At 40.9% G+C, this 15,530-nt stretch overlaps 1 protein-coding gene across 1 annotated transcript; it reads right to left on the bottom strand.

The window, feature by feature from the left end:
* Positions 1–8,576: 8,576 nt before the first annotated feature.
* On the bottom strand, positions 8,577–15,419 carry Uqcrh (ubiquinol-cytochrome c reductase hinge protein). The gene is made up of 4 exons (XM_034502741.2): positions 15,254–15,419; positions 11,337–11,360; positions 10,479–10,640; positions 8,577–8,792 (listed from the first exon to the last, which is right to left on the bottom strand). Exons 1-4 carry the CDS (start codon positions 15,305–15,307, stop codon positions 8,760–8,762), a joined length of 273 nt encoding a protein of 90 aa, XP_034358632.1. The 5' UTR covers positions 15,308–15,419; the 3' UTR covers positions 8,577–8,759.
* Positions 15,420–15,530: the final 111 nt, after the last annotated feature.

The raw sequence follows: 15,530 nt of genomic DNA, 5'->3' as shown, positions 1-15,530 counted from the left end.
TATTATAGTCTAAGTCATAATTTTTGAAATATTAAAATATGCCAAATAGATCTCTGGAACTTGTGGGCCAGCCAACTTTTTGGAATTAGTAAGCTCCAGATTCAGTGAGACCATCTAAAGATATGTGGTGTTGACCTGCAGTTGCCCCGTATACACTGTAAGCACATATGCATGAACATATACAAACATATGCCATACACTTTTTTTTTCTTTTCCTTTTTGAGACAAGATTTCACTACATAGCCATGGCCGTCCTATAACCCTCTATTCTATATAGAGCATGCTAGCCTGGAAATTATACCTGCCTGCCTCCATCTCCCAAGTGCTGGGATTAAAGATGTGTGCCCAAAATGTAACTCATACAAATACAAAGTGAGCACCTGCCAAAAATTGTATCCATCATCCAAGCCACATACATATCTGTCATTATCTTAAAAGATTAAAATAATGCCCTTTAAAACAAGATTTATTTATTTATTGTATGTGAGTACTCAGTACACTGTCACTTTCTTCAGCCATACCAAAAGAGGGTGTCGGATCCCGTTACAGATGGTTTTGAGCCACCATGTGGTTGCTGGGAATTGAACTCAAAACCTCTGAAAGAGCAGTCAGTGCTCTTAACCACTGAACCATCTCTCCAGCCCCAAGTACATTTTTTTTTTTTTAACATTGCTAAAGAATTCAGAGATCTGCTTTCCTCTGCTAAGCACACTCAATAAAATAGTTGGGTGGGACCCAACCCTGAAATTACCATCTCTATCACACCTGGGCTAGGACAAGTAGCATGCCAAGCTGGATCTTGAACTTAGGAATCTGCCTGCTTTTGTATCTTTCTGACAAGCTGACTCATTAATGTAGCTGCCTTTGTTCCTTTAGATTTGTGAAGACCCTCGAATAATTCATATTGAATCCTATTTTTGGAGAAATTGTGTACTTTTGAACCCATGTTTTTAGAGTTCTTTTCCATCAGGTTCATTTCAGTTCCTACAAAGACATCAGATATGAGCTGGAGAGATTCAGTGGTTAAGACTTGTTGCAGAGGTGGGCGGTGGTGGCGCATGCCTTTAATCCCAGCACTTGGGAGGCAGAGGCAGGCAGATTTCTGAGTTCCAGGACAGCCAGGGCTACACAGAGAAACCCTGTCTCGAAAAAAAACAAACAAAAAAAAACAAAAAAAAAAAAAACAAAACAAAACAAAAAAATTGTTGCAGGCTGGAGAGATGGCTCAGTGGTTAAGAGCACTGATTGCCCTTCCAGAGATCCTGAATTCAATTCCCATCAACCACATGGTGGCTCAAAACCATCTGCAATGGGGTCTGATGCCCTCTCTGGTGTGTCTGAAGAGAGCAATGGCAAATAAATAATTTTTTTTTGTTTGTTTTGTTTTTCAAGACAGGGTTTCTCTGTGTAGTCCTGGCTGTCCTGGAACTCACTCTGTAGACCAGGCTGGCCTCAAACTCAGAAATCTGCCTGCCTCTGCCTCCCAAGTGCTGGGATTAAAGGCGTGTGCCACCATCGCCTGGCAAATAAAATTTTAAAAAAGAGTACTTGTTGCTATTGCAGAGGACCCAGATTCAATTCCCAGGCTCACAACCATCTTTAATTCCAGTTCTAAATGTGATGCCTTCTGACATCTGCAGTTATCAGGCACTCACATGGCATATAAACATAGATACATGCAAGCAAAACATTCACACACAAACCCTTTGAAAGAACATAACAAAAATAGCCTGCTCCATAAAAAATATACCAGAGGTGTAACCTGGCACTACAATAAACAGTCTTTGCAATCTTCATCTGCTTATTTATAAGCTTTGGACAATTTTTCCAGATATATCTTACCTCAATAGAATGGTTAGAGTTATTATTATGTACTTGTTTTACAATGGGGTTTAGCTATGTAACCCCAGCTGGCTTAAAATTCAGTGTGTAGACAGTCTGGCTCCAACTCACAACAATCTTCCTGTTTTAGCCTTCTGAATGCTCCAAGGGTGATGATGTGGGCCTCATAAAATGGCTCAGTGTGTTTTTACACCTGACAGTCTGAGTGTAAGCCCCAGGACCCACATTGTAGGAGAAAAATAATTCCCAAAGTTGTCCTCTGACCTCCACAGGAATTGCCATGGCCTGAGCCCCTTCCAAAATGCCACCCCCATATTTTTTTTTTTAATTTTAAAAATTAAATGGGAAAGCCAAAGAAGGTTGAACTGCATTCTTGTGGTTTTGGGATCTTTTTGTTAGCTTGTTCTCTCCTGCTGAGCTATATTCAATCTCCTTCCTTCATCCTCTGAATTACTGAAAACTCTCCAAAAGCTTGTCTACTAAAGTGTGATAGACTAGAGGCTGACAAAATTTTGTCATCATATTCATTCATTCATTCATTCATTCATTCATTTGGTTTTACAATACAAGGTTTCTCTGTGTAGCCCTGGCCATCCCAGAACTCATTCTGTAGACCAGGCTGACCTCAAACTCAGAGACTCACCTGCCCTCTATCTCCTGGGAGCTGGTATTAAGGTGTGAGTCACCCCTGCCCAGCTGTTGTTTTATTTTTCATTTTATTTTACTAAGACCCAGTCTCACTTAAATGCTCACTTAGAACTGGGGAGATGGCTCAGTAAAGTGCATACTATGCAATTATGAGACCTGGGTTCTGATCCCAGCACCTTATAAAAAGTATGGTACTTCCAACCTCAGGGCATGTGGAAGCATGTCCTTGGGACATGCTGGTCCGCCAGTCTAGCCAATCAGCATGCTCTAAGTTCACTGAGAGATTCTGTCTGGAAAAAAATAAGATAGAGAGCAACTGAAACAGACACCTAATATGAACCATTAGCCTCATGCACACCTGTATACACAGGCACACATACATAAATAAAATAATTAGTCCATAATGTATTAAGTATTTTTATGAAAAATTGCCAAATTTTCCAAAATTTTGGAAATTTTATATTGAGTAGTGGTTTTTGGCTTTGTGGTTTTTGTTCACAAGTCTTTTGCTAACGGAAGTGGGGAAATGCCTTATCGCTTAGTAGTGCCTTTTATTCCTACAGAGAAACTGATTTTAGTCCCCAACACCCACCATAGGTAGAATACAACCACCTGTAACTCTGGCTCCAGAGGATGAGACATGGCTCATCTGACCTCTCTAGATACTACACACATGCCCCTATACATATTCTTAAAAAACAAAAAATAGACTGTTAAAAAGAAACAATTTTTTTTTGCTGTTTAATAGAGGACAGAGTAACATGCTTGCTTCTTAAATCTGTTGAGGTATTAATACCTAAATTTTATTCTGTTTCCTCAAAGGTTAGTGACAGAAGATTCTGAGTTATATCAAGAAATTTCATTAAAATTGAGTTAGCCCGTACTTGGAATAAATCTCTTGCCTATACAGTGGGTTATTTGTAAAATACTGGCACATTGAACTATGCAGATCTTCCAAATGCTTCACATTCGTTAGATCAAAAACAAATTAATGGGACATGTATTGTGAGACTTTTCCTAGGGAGATATAAGAATCTGTTTGCTCCACACAGGGCACCAATAAAAGGTCAGAATAATTCCACACAAGTCTAGCTTGGTGAGCCAATGGTTTAGTTAGGCTACTTGCAAGAGCATGAATAAAGGACTAGTGACAGGCCAATGAACAAATTAAAGGCCATTCATATTGAATTGGTATTATTTCTTATTCCTTGTGTGTGTAGTCTATGTGCATTCCAAAGGCCAGGAGAGGACAGCTAGTGTCCTGTTCTGTCATGCTCTATGTCACAGGATCTCTCACTGAGCCTGGAGCTACTTGCTCATATGTCACCCTATTATGGTTTTTGAAGCAGGGTCTTGCTTTGTAACCCACCTTGGCCTCAAATCCCTAATCTTCCTGCTTTTAAGCCTGTTTAGAAGTCAGATTACAAAATGCAACACTACACCCTACATGGTTTTTGTTGTTTTGTTTTGTCTGAATCAGGACTTCTCTATAACAGCCAGCTCTGATAGTCCAAGAGCTGACTGTAGACCAGGCTGGCCTCGAACTTAGAGATCTACCTGCCTCTGTCTTCCAAGTGCTGAGACTTAAAGGCGTGCGCCACCACGTCCTACAACTAGTGGTTCTTAATTAGAGGTGATTTTGTCTACCCATCAGGGAACATTTGGTAACATCTGAAGACAGTTTAGATTGCTACAACTTCTTCTGTTTCTTTTATCTCGTAAAGGGATGTTGCTAAGCACATGGGTAACAAGACAGCCTTTCCCAACCATAAAAGAATTATCAGATCCAAAATACCAATGATGCTGAGACTGAGAAATAATATGGATAAACTGGAGAAATGTCTCAGAAATTAAGAATATGAAGTATTGTTCAAAGACTTTGAATTCACTCCCTAGCACCTACATCAGGCAGATCAAAAACCTCTTGTAACACCTCCTCCAGAGAGACTTCGATCAATGCCTTGTGTGTGTAGCGTATGGACACATTTCTGCAGGCACCTGCAATAATATGCACATACCACATAAAGTACAAATTAACTAAGATAATTTAAAAATGAATTATGTTTGGCATGGTGATGTACACCTTTAATTCTAGCACTTTGGAGATAAAGCAGAAAGAGATGGATCTCTGAGTGAGGCCAGCCTGGTCCACAAAGAGAGTTCCAGGATATAATGAGATCCTGTCTTAAATTAGATAATCAATCCTAAGGAAAATGGGGGGGCTATTTGAATGTTCTGATACTTCCACCAGCCTTATTGGTTTGTTTTTGCTTTTTAAAATTCAAGTTATTATTTAGGTGAATATGGGTACATACATGTATAGTAAGTAGTCTCCAGTGGGTTCTGGAGATTGAACTTGGGTCACCAGGCATGGGTGACCTCTACCCACGAAGCCATTTCATAGGCCCTACTTTTGGTTTTATGAGGCAGGATCTTGTGTAGTTCAGGCTGGCCTCAAATGCACTATGTAACTCAGCAAGACCTGATCCCCCTTCACATTCCACGTACTAGGGTTACAAGCATGAGCTACCATGTCTGGCTTCCTGGAATATTGTTGAGTCCTTTAAAGAACTGGTGAGAACCACCAGGTACACAGGATACAGCAAAATAGAGAAATCAATGGGTTCCAGATGCTATGTGATAACATTCTCAGTTTTTAAATTGGTGGAAGCTAAGGGTCTGTGAAGACCTCCCAAAAGGCTTTACATATACTCACAGGAATGTGAGGTGTTACAGAAGTGGGCAGTGAATGACTATTGAAGGGACTAAAGATGGCCCAAAGTCATCTGTCTCTAGATGGGCAACATTATGACTCTTTAATCGGTCTAGCCTTATAGAATCTTTAAATGGGACATGTTTCTTGTTTGTTTTCTGGGAACTTTTTAATCACAGCATAAAGTTCAACAAGAGTGTTTCACAAGACTCGACTACAACTCAAATATGCCCAGTCCTGCTAAGTGTAGGAACTGTTCAGTTTACAGCTGTCCAGCAGTGCCCAGTCCTGCTAAGTGTAAGAACTGTTCAGTTTACAGCTGTCCAGCAGTTTTTGCCTCGCTTCAGGGAGCTTTGCCGTACTCATCTGTAGTTTTGAATTTAGCAAGACTCAAGTACCCTCTAAGCAAAAGTCTGGGTAGTTTCCTCCTTTGAATAACACAAGTATAATAGTTTAATAATACTAAAATCTGGGTGATGGCATAGGGGGAGTGAAGTGTTAACTTAAGGGTTTTTTAGAAAGTTATGTTGGATGATGTTTTGCTGGGGCCAACAAGTGAAGGAGTGTTTTCCCAAAGTGGACACATGTGCAAAGACTAAGGCAGATTCATGAAGGAACATTTTACTGCTTGCTGAAACAGACACAGGAGAGAGGATGTTCAGCTAAAATAAGCATGAGAGGACCCGTGATGAAAGTCTTTGCTAACAACACACTTACATTGGTCCGCCTTACATTGAGTGGCTGAGCTCCATTTGTCAGGACTCCATAGGGAAAAACGCAACAAAACCTTCTGGTGGTGTGCTGCAGTTTCTTGCCACTTCCTAGGACTTGGACAGAGTGATGTCAGCTGAGACAGATGCGAGTGCTGAGACCCGTAGAGAGAAAGTATAAAGTCCCACAGGCAGTGACAGGCTGAGCTTGGCTTGCTTATAGAGCTGCTGCTTTGGCATCTTTGCTGATCTTCTGCTTGGCTGAGAGGAGTACAGCTGAGAACGTCTCCTGGCATTCTCACTGGTCCCTCCTGCTGACTCGTGCTGAGGCTGAGGCCTGGTTGTCTCTACTGGATAATATCTCTGCTGCTGATTCGTGTGTACTATCCCGACTCTACCAAACTAGACAACTGATTTATCCATAAAATATTTATGAGTAAATCAAGCTGCCACTACTGACTCTTATAAACTAAACTACAGATTCCTGACAACACAGATGAGAGTTGCTCCAAAGAACCATTTCTACACAGGTCCACTTTTCCTGTTATCCTTTCTTTCCCACTACTTCTAGTAGGTGTTGGACTAAGAGGTTAAAATGTTTAAAAACCATCATTAAGAATAGGTTTTAGGGCTGGTGAGATGGCTCAGTGGTTAAGAGCACTGACTGCTCTTCCAGAAGTCAGGAGTTCAATTCCCAGCAACCACATGGTGGTTCACACTATCCGTAATGAGATCTGATGCCCTCTTATGGGGTGTCTGACGATAGCTACAGTGTACTTACATATAATAAATAAATTTTTAAAACTTAAAAAAATAGGTTTAAAAGAAATTAAAGTTACAGGGGAGGTACACTATAAGGTTCCAACTTTGCTGTACATTTGAATTCTTTTAATTTATTTTATGTGTATGAGTACACCATTACTCTCTTCAGACACACCAGAAGAGGGCATCAGATCCCATTACAGATGGTTATGAGCCACCATGTGGTTGCTGGGAATTGAACTCAATCAAGTCCTCTGGAAGAATAGCCAGTGCTCTTAACCACTAGAGAGATGCTCCAGCCCCAAATTTAAATACTCTTAAACAAAGACCATGAAAGGGGTCTTGGTTTTGGTCGAAGCGCTGGCTGGAAAGCCTGGAGACCCAACAGGTGTCCATTGCCTAAAACACAAAATCCCAACCAAACAAAAAAAGACAAAAGATATTTTTGAGATGAGAAACTAGGTATTAAGCAATTACTTTTACCTTTATGTATAATTATATATACATATACAAATATATACACTCATCCTATTACTAGAGATTATTTACTTGCTAGGTAACAGGAATTAGTTACATTCTATCCTTTACATGTTTGAAAAATAACATTTTCTGGGAGGTGGGATAGGGATTGTTAAGAATTCGGTTAAGGGCTGGAGAGATGGCTCAGCCTTTAAGAGCACTCACTGACTGCTCTTCCAGAGGTCCCAAGTTCAGTTCCTAGCAACCACATGGTGGATCACAACCATTTGTAATGGGATCCGATGCACTTTTCTGGTGTGGTCCGAAGACAGCTGCAGTGTACTCATATAAATAAAATAAATAAATCTTTAAAATGAATTCAGTTAAACTTAAAAATTAACTGCCCCAGGAGACATCCTGGGAGGAGCACATTCCTTAGTTCAAGAACACCTGCTGGATTAACATTCAGAGGAAGAAGGGATGAACATTCCTCAGAACACAGGGAAGAGAACCCACCTGTGTGTGAGGATTGCCCAGAGCAGGTAGATACATTCTGCAGGACGGACCAACCCTTGACACTTACAGACAAGGGAGGTCCTTGCTACCTCATTCCCCAAAGACCAGGACCAACCCTTGACACTTACAGACAAGGGAGGTCCTTGCTACCTCATTCCCCAAAGACCAATCAGTTTAAAAGTCACACTGTTCTGCCAATCATATTGTGCCTAGTCACTGTTTCTGTAGTACAACCCTTAAACTGTACAAAAACTGCTCTTAACCTCAACTCGGGGTTCTCTTGCCTACAATGCAAGGGAGCCCTGGTGCACCAGAATCATTAAACCTCATGTTGTTACAGCAAATCCTGTCCGTGAGTTTCTGGGGGAGCGCATCCTCTGGTTTTGGATTTTACAGTCCAACAGGATGGGTCTCTTCATATAGCTTAGGTGGGCTTTGAACTCATCCTACTCCAGGATCCCTATTGCTGAGGAGATTACAGACATGCATAATCACACCCTGTACAAAGTTCAACCCTGGATCCAATTCCTATAACAAAAAAAAAGAAAGAAAGAAAGAAAAATAAACAAAAAGAAAGAAAGAAAGAAAGAAAGAAAGAAAGAAACAAAGAAACAAAGAAAGAAAGAGAGAGAAGAAAAACAGAGGGGAGGGGTTAGGGAGGAATCTCAAAGGAACAGAGTTTGTGTTACCTACCTTTAATATGAAAATCAGGAGGCTGAGGCAGAAGGATTAAAAATTTGAGACCCAGCAAGTGCAATAATTTTGCAAGACTTACAAATAAAACAAGGGTGAGATGCAGTTTAGTAGTAAGGTACTTACATACCATGTACAATACTGTGTGTTCAATTTTATGGAGAAAAAAATTTTTCAACATTTAAAATATAATAAAATAATAAAGTAAGGGCATGACAAGGGAAGGACAAATAGCAAGTCTGTAGATCAGTTTATTAAGATAGAATCACTGCTAATTACACAGAAGAGAAGCTTCTTGCCAAAATCAATGAGATTCTCAAGAACTTACTGAACACATTAGAAACAAATGTTCAAAACCACATCAAGGACTGTTCCTGATTCCCAGTGACAAGGCTGAGGCAAACAAATCTGCACATTTACTTCAAGTTTTTAAAGAGTTTGTGGGCCACCTAGACAAGAAAAAGAAAATAACATTATCACTTAGCTTTAATGTCACAGCTCACAGGTCCTTCATGGCCTGAACAGTAGAGCTCCTGTCTTGACACTCATTCTCATCACCCCATCCATATGCAGGCCCTAGGAACTCCTTCAGGAACCTGACTGTCTTGTCTGAAACTCTGAAGTTTTTATCTTTTACTTCTTTTAGAAGTTGCATGTAGGGGCTGGAGAGATGGCTCAGAGGTTAAGAGCGCCAATTGCTCTTTCAGAGGTCCTGAGTTCAATTCCCAAGCAACTATACGGTGGCTCACAACCATCTATAATGAGATCTGGTGCCCTCTTCTGGCCTGCAGGCATATAAGCAGGCAGACCACTGTATACATAATAAATAAATCTTAAAAAAAAGTTGGGAGTTTTGTGGGTGGGTGAGCACCCTCATAGAGGCAGGAGGAGAGGGGATGGAATGGGGGGGGGGGGTTCTGGAGGGGAGACCTATAAAGAAAATATCCAATAAAAGAAAACAAAGTTGCATATAATCTCTTGCAAGCTTCTACTACATCATCACACAAATCTGTTTTTGCAATTACGTTAGCAGGAATGTGCCACCATCCTACTAGAAATCTAAAACTTTTTGTATTTCTCTTGATATGTATGTAGGAATGGAATTGCTGCTCAGTGTTAACTATGGTCATATGGTAGAGCCCTGCTTAATGTTTACCCTAAAAAGAAAGATCTCCCTGGTTAGACCAGGCTTGGTTCAAATAACTGGCCTCCTGTGACCCTCCTGCCTCAGACTCATAAGTAGTTGGGACTACAAATGTGCGTTACCACAGTCACTCTATGTTTGCCTTTCTAAGGAACTGCCAAGCTATTTAACATATTGGCTGAGCCAATATGAATATAAAATATAAATATGAATATAAAATCTGAGCCTAGAAAGATGATCACTCAGTGGTTAAGAACACTAGCTGCTGCAGGGCAGTGTTGGCGCATGCCTTTAATCCCAGCACTTGGGAGGCAGAAGCAGGTGGATTTCTGAGTTCGAGGTCAGCCTGGTCTACAGAGTGAGTTCCAGGACAGCCAGGGCTATACAAAGAAACCCTGTCTTGAAAAACAAAAACAAACAACAACAAAGAAAGAACACTAGGTGCTCTTACAGAGGACCTGGGTTCAGTTTCCAGCACCCATATATCAAGTCAGAACTGTCCACAAATCCAGTTACAGACATCTCTGACTCTCAGTACATACATGATAACTAATTTTAAAATAACAACTTCTTTTTAAGTTAGTAGTTTGTTTGTTTGTTTGTTTTTTAAATATACAACCCAGGGCTGGGCGTGCATCTCAGTGGATAGAGCCTTTGCCTAGCATGCATAAGGCCTGTGCTTTATCTCCAGTACTAAAAGAAAACAATGTATAAAATCCAGCTTCCTTAGTATTTAACAGTGCATGTTAGAAGGTCATTTTCTCCCGTCTCAGTCTGTTTCAATTTGTACAATGGAGACAGTGATACCTACCTCCAGCATATGCAGTAAGGACTAGGGATACCTATGTATATAAAATGCTTGTCACAAAACCCAACATAAAGCATCAAGGGCCTATAGTAAATGGTTAGATGTGTCTACTTGGAGCATACAGACCATTCAAACTGATAGCTACTGCTTATCTTTGTCCTTCCTATTTTCAGACTGACTTACACAGTGGTCCCGTGCATGTAAGAAGTCAAAGAGCTCCTCTGTACAATCCTCTTCTGTCTGTGATCGGGAAGACACGCGCTTATCACACAACTCTAGTCGTTCCCGGGCTTTTACGCACTTCTCCAACTGCTCACAGTGCTCTCTCACTGTTGTTAGGGGGTCCTGATGAAGAATTGGGGGGGGGGGATCAAAATGGAAGCTTCAGGAAACATCTACCAAATATAAACACTTTGGTCTTTGGGCAATATAATCAACAAATAAAGGTGCTATCTCTGAGTTAGCACACAGGCCAGCAGGCAGAGCCATACAATAGCCAGAAATGGCACCTATTTAACCCTTTAATGCTTAAGCAGCAGGGAAGCTTCAAATGTCTGCCTTCCAAGGTTGCCAGTATACACCAAAAGCCTCAGTCCTATCTGAGAAACAAGACAGTAAAGGAAACCTTGTCCAACAGGAAGTAGATCTACCAGAGGCATTATTTGTTAACCCAGCATTTAGGATTCACTTTCTCTTATGTAAGAATCAGGCCTAGCTCCCTACTTGCAAAGTCAGAAAAATGCAAACATGGAGAACTAAGAAAATTTCCTCCTAGAGTTCTTTATTAAACACAAACAGCAGATGAATGCCAGGCCTTCAGGATGCTGTCTGATTCCTGAAAGGACCAAAGAAGCCCCAGACCGAGAAGAGGCAGATTTCTAAGACATACTCCCACATACTCCACTGCACAGGAGGTGGTAAAAGCTTACTTATCCATCATTTCCCAAGCTGTCACAGATTCCTTAAAATACCCTGAAGTTTCAATACAGCTCAACCTTCCAATTCTAAGTAAGGTAGTCCCAAACTGGAGGCCGCTCTTACCACTAATTCTTCCTCCTCTTCTTCCTACAAAAGGGAAAGAAAATTAAGTCAGCAGCAGTCTTACAACATGCATTTCCCCAATCACACTTATACCATAATTATAAAGAAGAGACTGAATCAGTCATATTATTTTACGATGATGTTTTTTTAATCCTAGCTTCAATCTCAGTGCTAAATCTTGCCTTCCCAGAACTAGCTAATTTTTAGAGATAAAATACAGTTTGCCTGGGAACACACCTTTCATGCACCAATCTAAAACCCATATACCCAATCACTTTCTTAGGCAAATCTCACACACCAACGTTGTATTGCCCCTATCCAGAGCCAAAGGTCAACAAGGGATCAGCGCCATAGTTTAGAACTCACCAAAATTATTCAAAACTATCCAATCCTTAATTTGAGCCTTGTTTATCTTGCCTCTATCATTCCTCCCCATAGGAACCAAGGCTCTGAACCTTGTTTTCCTGTGATTCTTTATTTGTGCTTGATAAGGTCTCACTGTAGCCCAGAGTTGCTCCCTACCTCTCCTTCCCAAGTATTGAAATCATATACATGAGTCACCATATCCAGTTCCCTTCCCAAAATTTATAAAAATACTTTCTGTGTGTGTGTGTGTGTAGCATCTGCACATGTGTGTGCAGGTGTAAGTGTATATATCATTGTGCATGGAGGCCAATAGTGGGTGGGACATCAGGCATCTGTCTACAAAACAACAATAACCTGCCTTCATTTGACCAGGTGTGGGGTCCTCTCCTGTAAACCCAGCACTTAAAAAGGCAGAGACCAGGAGTCCAAGTTTGAGTCCAGCCTGGATGATATAAGACCCTGTCTCAAAACCATAGAAACTAAAAATTAGCTAAACTTTGTTTTATATCCCAAATCAAGTTTAGAGAAAAACCAACTTAAAAATATTTTCACTATTTTTTTTAACTACAGGTACGTGTGTGTGCACGCGTGCGTGCGTGTGCACACATGAGAGTGCAGGTGCCTGTAGAAGCCAAAGACATAAGATTCCTTGGAACCAAAGTTACAGGCAATTGTGAGCCACCTGGTGTAAGTGCTGGGAATTCCACTCAGATTCTCTGCAAGAGCAGCACTGGAGCTTCACCACTGCACTATATATCGCTCCAGCACTTTAGACTAGACTAAAACTTGACTCTTAACTTGAATTTGGAATATAAATATGGCCAAACCTAAATCCTTCTTTAGCCAACTTAAAGTTACAATCACTGCTTTTTAACTTGCAAATAAATATAACAGGAGGGAACACCTTAGAAACACCAGGCCCCCACATTACCAATTTCTGATTCCAGTGTATAACTTTTAATTAGTTTCCTTTCTTTCCCTAATTGTAAAAATTACCTATTGGTGCACAGGTACTAAATCTGGCGCAGCATGGCACCATGATTTGCCTGCCTATATATACAGGTATCCACATTTGGGAGAAGATAAAGGAAAGGCACACAGGGAAATAAAAAGATGGGCTCAACAATTAGGTTTCCCAAATCCTAACACAAGACAGTACCTAGAAGTGGAGGACAGGAGGTCCAACTGTAACCTCTGTTCTTTACTCTTTACATGATTGGCAAGGTTTCTCCTAAATGTAAAGATGTTATGTAGAATGTAAATTCTAGTTTTTCATCAAGTAAAGTTTCTTAAAAAGCCTTTCAAAAATTTATTTAAGGGCTGGAGAGATGGCTTTGTAGCTAAGAGAACTTGCTGTTCTTGCAAAAGAGCCAGGTTTGACTCTCTTTTTAAAAGATTTATTTACTTTATGTATATAAGTGCTTTATCTGCATGTACACCTGCATGCCAGACAGAAGGCATTAGATCACATTATAGATGGTTGTGAGCCACCATGTGCTTGCTGGGAATTGAAGAACAGCCAGTGCTCTTTACCACTGAGCCATCACTCCAGCCCCAGCAGATTTGACTCTTAACACCCACATGTCATCTCAAGACCATCTCTCATTCCAGTCCAAGGGGATCCAACACTATCTTCCAGTCACATATATGTAGGTAAAACAGTAGTATGCATAAAAATAAATTATTTTTAAAAATTCATAAAGAAAGAGTATCCCCCCTAAAAAGAGCCCTTGACTTCAGAGCTCAGTGGTAAAGAGCATGCTTAGAAAACTCGAGGCCCTGGGTCCAAGCCCTAAAACCATCAGAGAAAACTGCCTGCTACCAAGCCTGACAAGCTGAGTTTGATCCCAGGAGCCCATGTGAAAGAACCTACAGACAGATGCATACACACACCCACATCTATACATGCTCACAAAGGAGACTCAGCAGTTAAGAGCACCTGTCTCTCTTCCAAAGAACCCTGGCTCTTCCCACCATCTACATGGTTGCTCACAAACATAACTCCAGTTCCAGAGGATCTAGTGCCCTCTTATGGTCTCAGAGGGCACCAGGCATGCAAGTGGTGCAAAGGTATACATGTAAGTAAAACACAAATATTCACTTAAAGTAAAAATAAAATTGGGGGGGAAACCCCTGAAATTAGCATTCTAGAAGCAAGACAGCTTATCATTTCCCAAATAGCATCACTCCAACACCAATGTGTTAAAAATACCATTAAACAAATCGAAATGCAGGACTAATTATGGACTGTTTCCACCAATGAGAAAAACCAAAGTCACACTGAATAAAAGGATTTAATCTCCATTCATTATGGATCGTTCATAAAATTAATTCAACTTTCTTCATTTTATTATTTAATTGGTTTGTTGATTTATTGGCTTTTTGAGACAGGATCTCTATAGTTCTGGCTGTCATGGAGCTTGATATGAAGACCAGGATGGCTTTGAACTCACAGAGACCCTCCTGCCTTTGCCTCCAGAGTGCTGGGATTAAAGGCATGAACCATCACGCCCAACTTTCTTCATTTTAAAATTTACATTCTGCTGGGGTGTCCTGTTAAATTTTCTGAGCCTGGCTCCAGCACTTTCTGAAAATTAAAACTAGAAAAAATTAAGGAATAAACAATTTTCCAACTAATTCCAAATCCATTAGCCCCGATGGCTTGTCCTGAAGTAGACAGAGGACAAAAGCACAGGAAATGGAAGCAAAGTGAGTCGCTGGTTAGAACTCTGACTCTCAAGCCAGGACGTCTGGGTTGTCGTCCCAGTTGCATTGTCTTGCTAGTTGTGTGCCCTCAGACAAGATAATTTCCTTGCTTGCTGCCTCATCTAATAAAAATGACAAAAATAATGTACCTGATATTTACCTCACGGGAGACTGTGCAAGCCTTAGTACATATAAAGCACTCAGAACATAAGCAGTCAATATTTATCACATTGATACTCAATGTGGGAAAGAGCTCCCTCTTTCACCACAGAATTACACTACACCTTCTTACACTGCCCCCAAAGACACAAGTCCTCGGTCATCTCCATCCCAAAAGATAAAGAACCGCTTTTGGTTGGAGATGCTGGGGAGTGAACACGGGGCTTCTTTATGCTAGGTGAGCGTTTTATTGTCAAATTACACCCCAACTCCTGAAACCACTTTTCACAATGTGTTAGTATTACTGAGACTAGGGTCCCCAAAACCTCCATAAATAGAAATTCCTGACCTAAGCTAGGTTAAAGACTAACGCTGGTCTTTTGCTTCACACACTTCTCAAATGAGAACCTCAAAAAAAGGTGTTTTTTTTTTGTTGTTGTTGTTTCCTTACACAAGTTTAATAGCACAGCATTATAAACTCCAGTTACAACTTCACATTCGTGGGATAGGGAAGCCAGCCCCGAGAAACACTAGCTATTAATTTATCCAAGATCAATCAAAGAATTCTGAAGTAGCGGAAACCATCTCTCTGGACCTCACAAACCCTAGGACATAAACCCGGACTAAGAGAGCCTCGGAAGGTGCTTTGATGAGCTAGGACCCGGGCCTCCCAACCTCAGCCTTACCTCTTTGGGGTCTCCGGACCCAGTGAGCATCTTTCGTTCGTCCTCTAGTCCCATGTCGAGAGGCGTTTTGTGATTCAACACCAAGAGCAACAAGGGTAGCTACTCCACTTCAGGTTTAAGAAGGACTTGCAAGGGTCACTCGACGGATATCCGGCGACCTGGCCGGAAGTGCGGCATACTCATCGTAGTCTCGAACACACGCACAAATTGGCCTGTACTACTCGCTAGCTGCAAGACATAGGGGGAGCTGGTATATATGCTTGCAAAGAATTTGCTA

This window comes from Arvicanthis niloticus, chromosome 5 (genome assembly GCF_011762505.2).
Source record: "Arvicanthis niloticus isolate mArvNil1 chromosome 5, mArvNil1.pat.X, whole genome shotgun sequence".
In the NCBI taxonomy this organism is placed as follows: Eukaryota; Metazoa; Chordata; class Mammalia; order Rodentia; family Muridae; genus Arvicanthis; species Arvicanthis niloticus.
The sequence above is the reverse complement of the archived record's forward strand: the minus strand, read 5'-3'. Positions and strand labels throughout refer to the sequence as shown.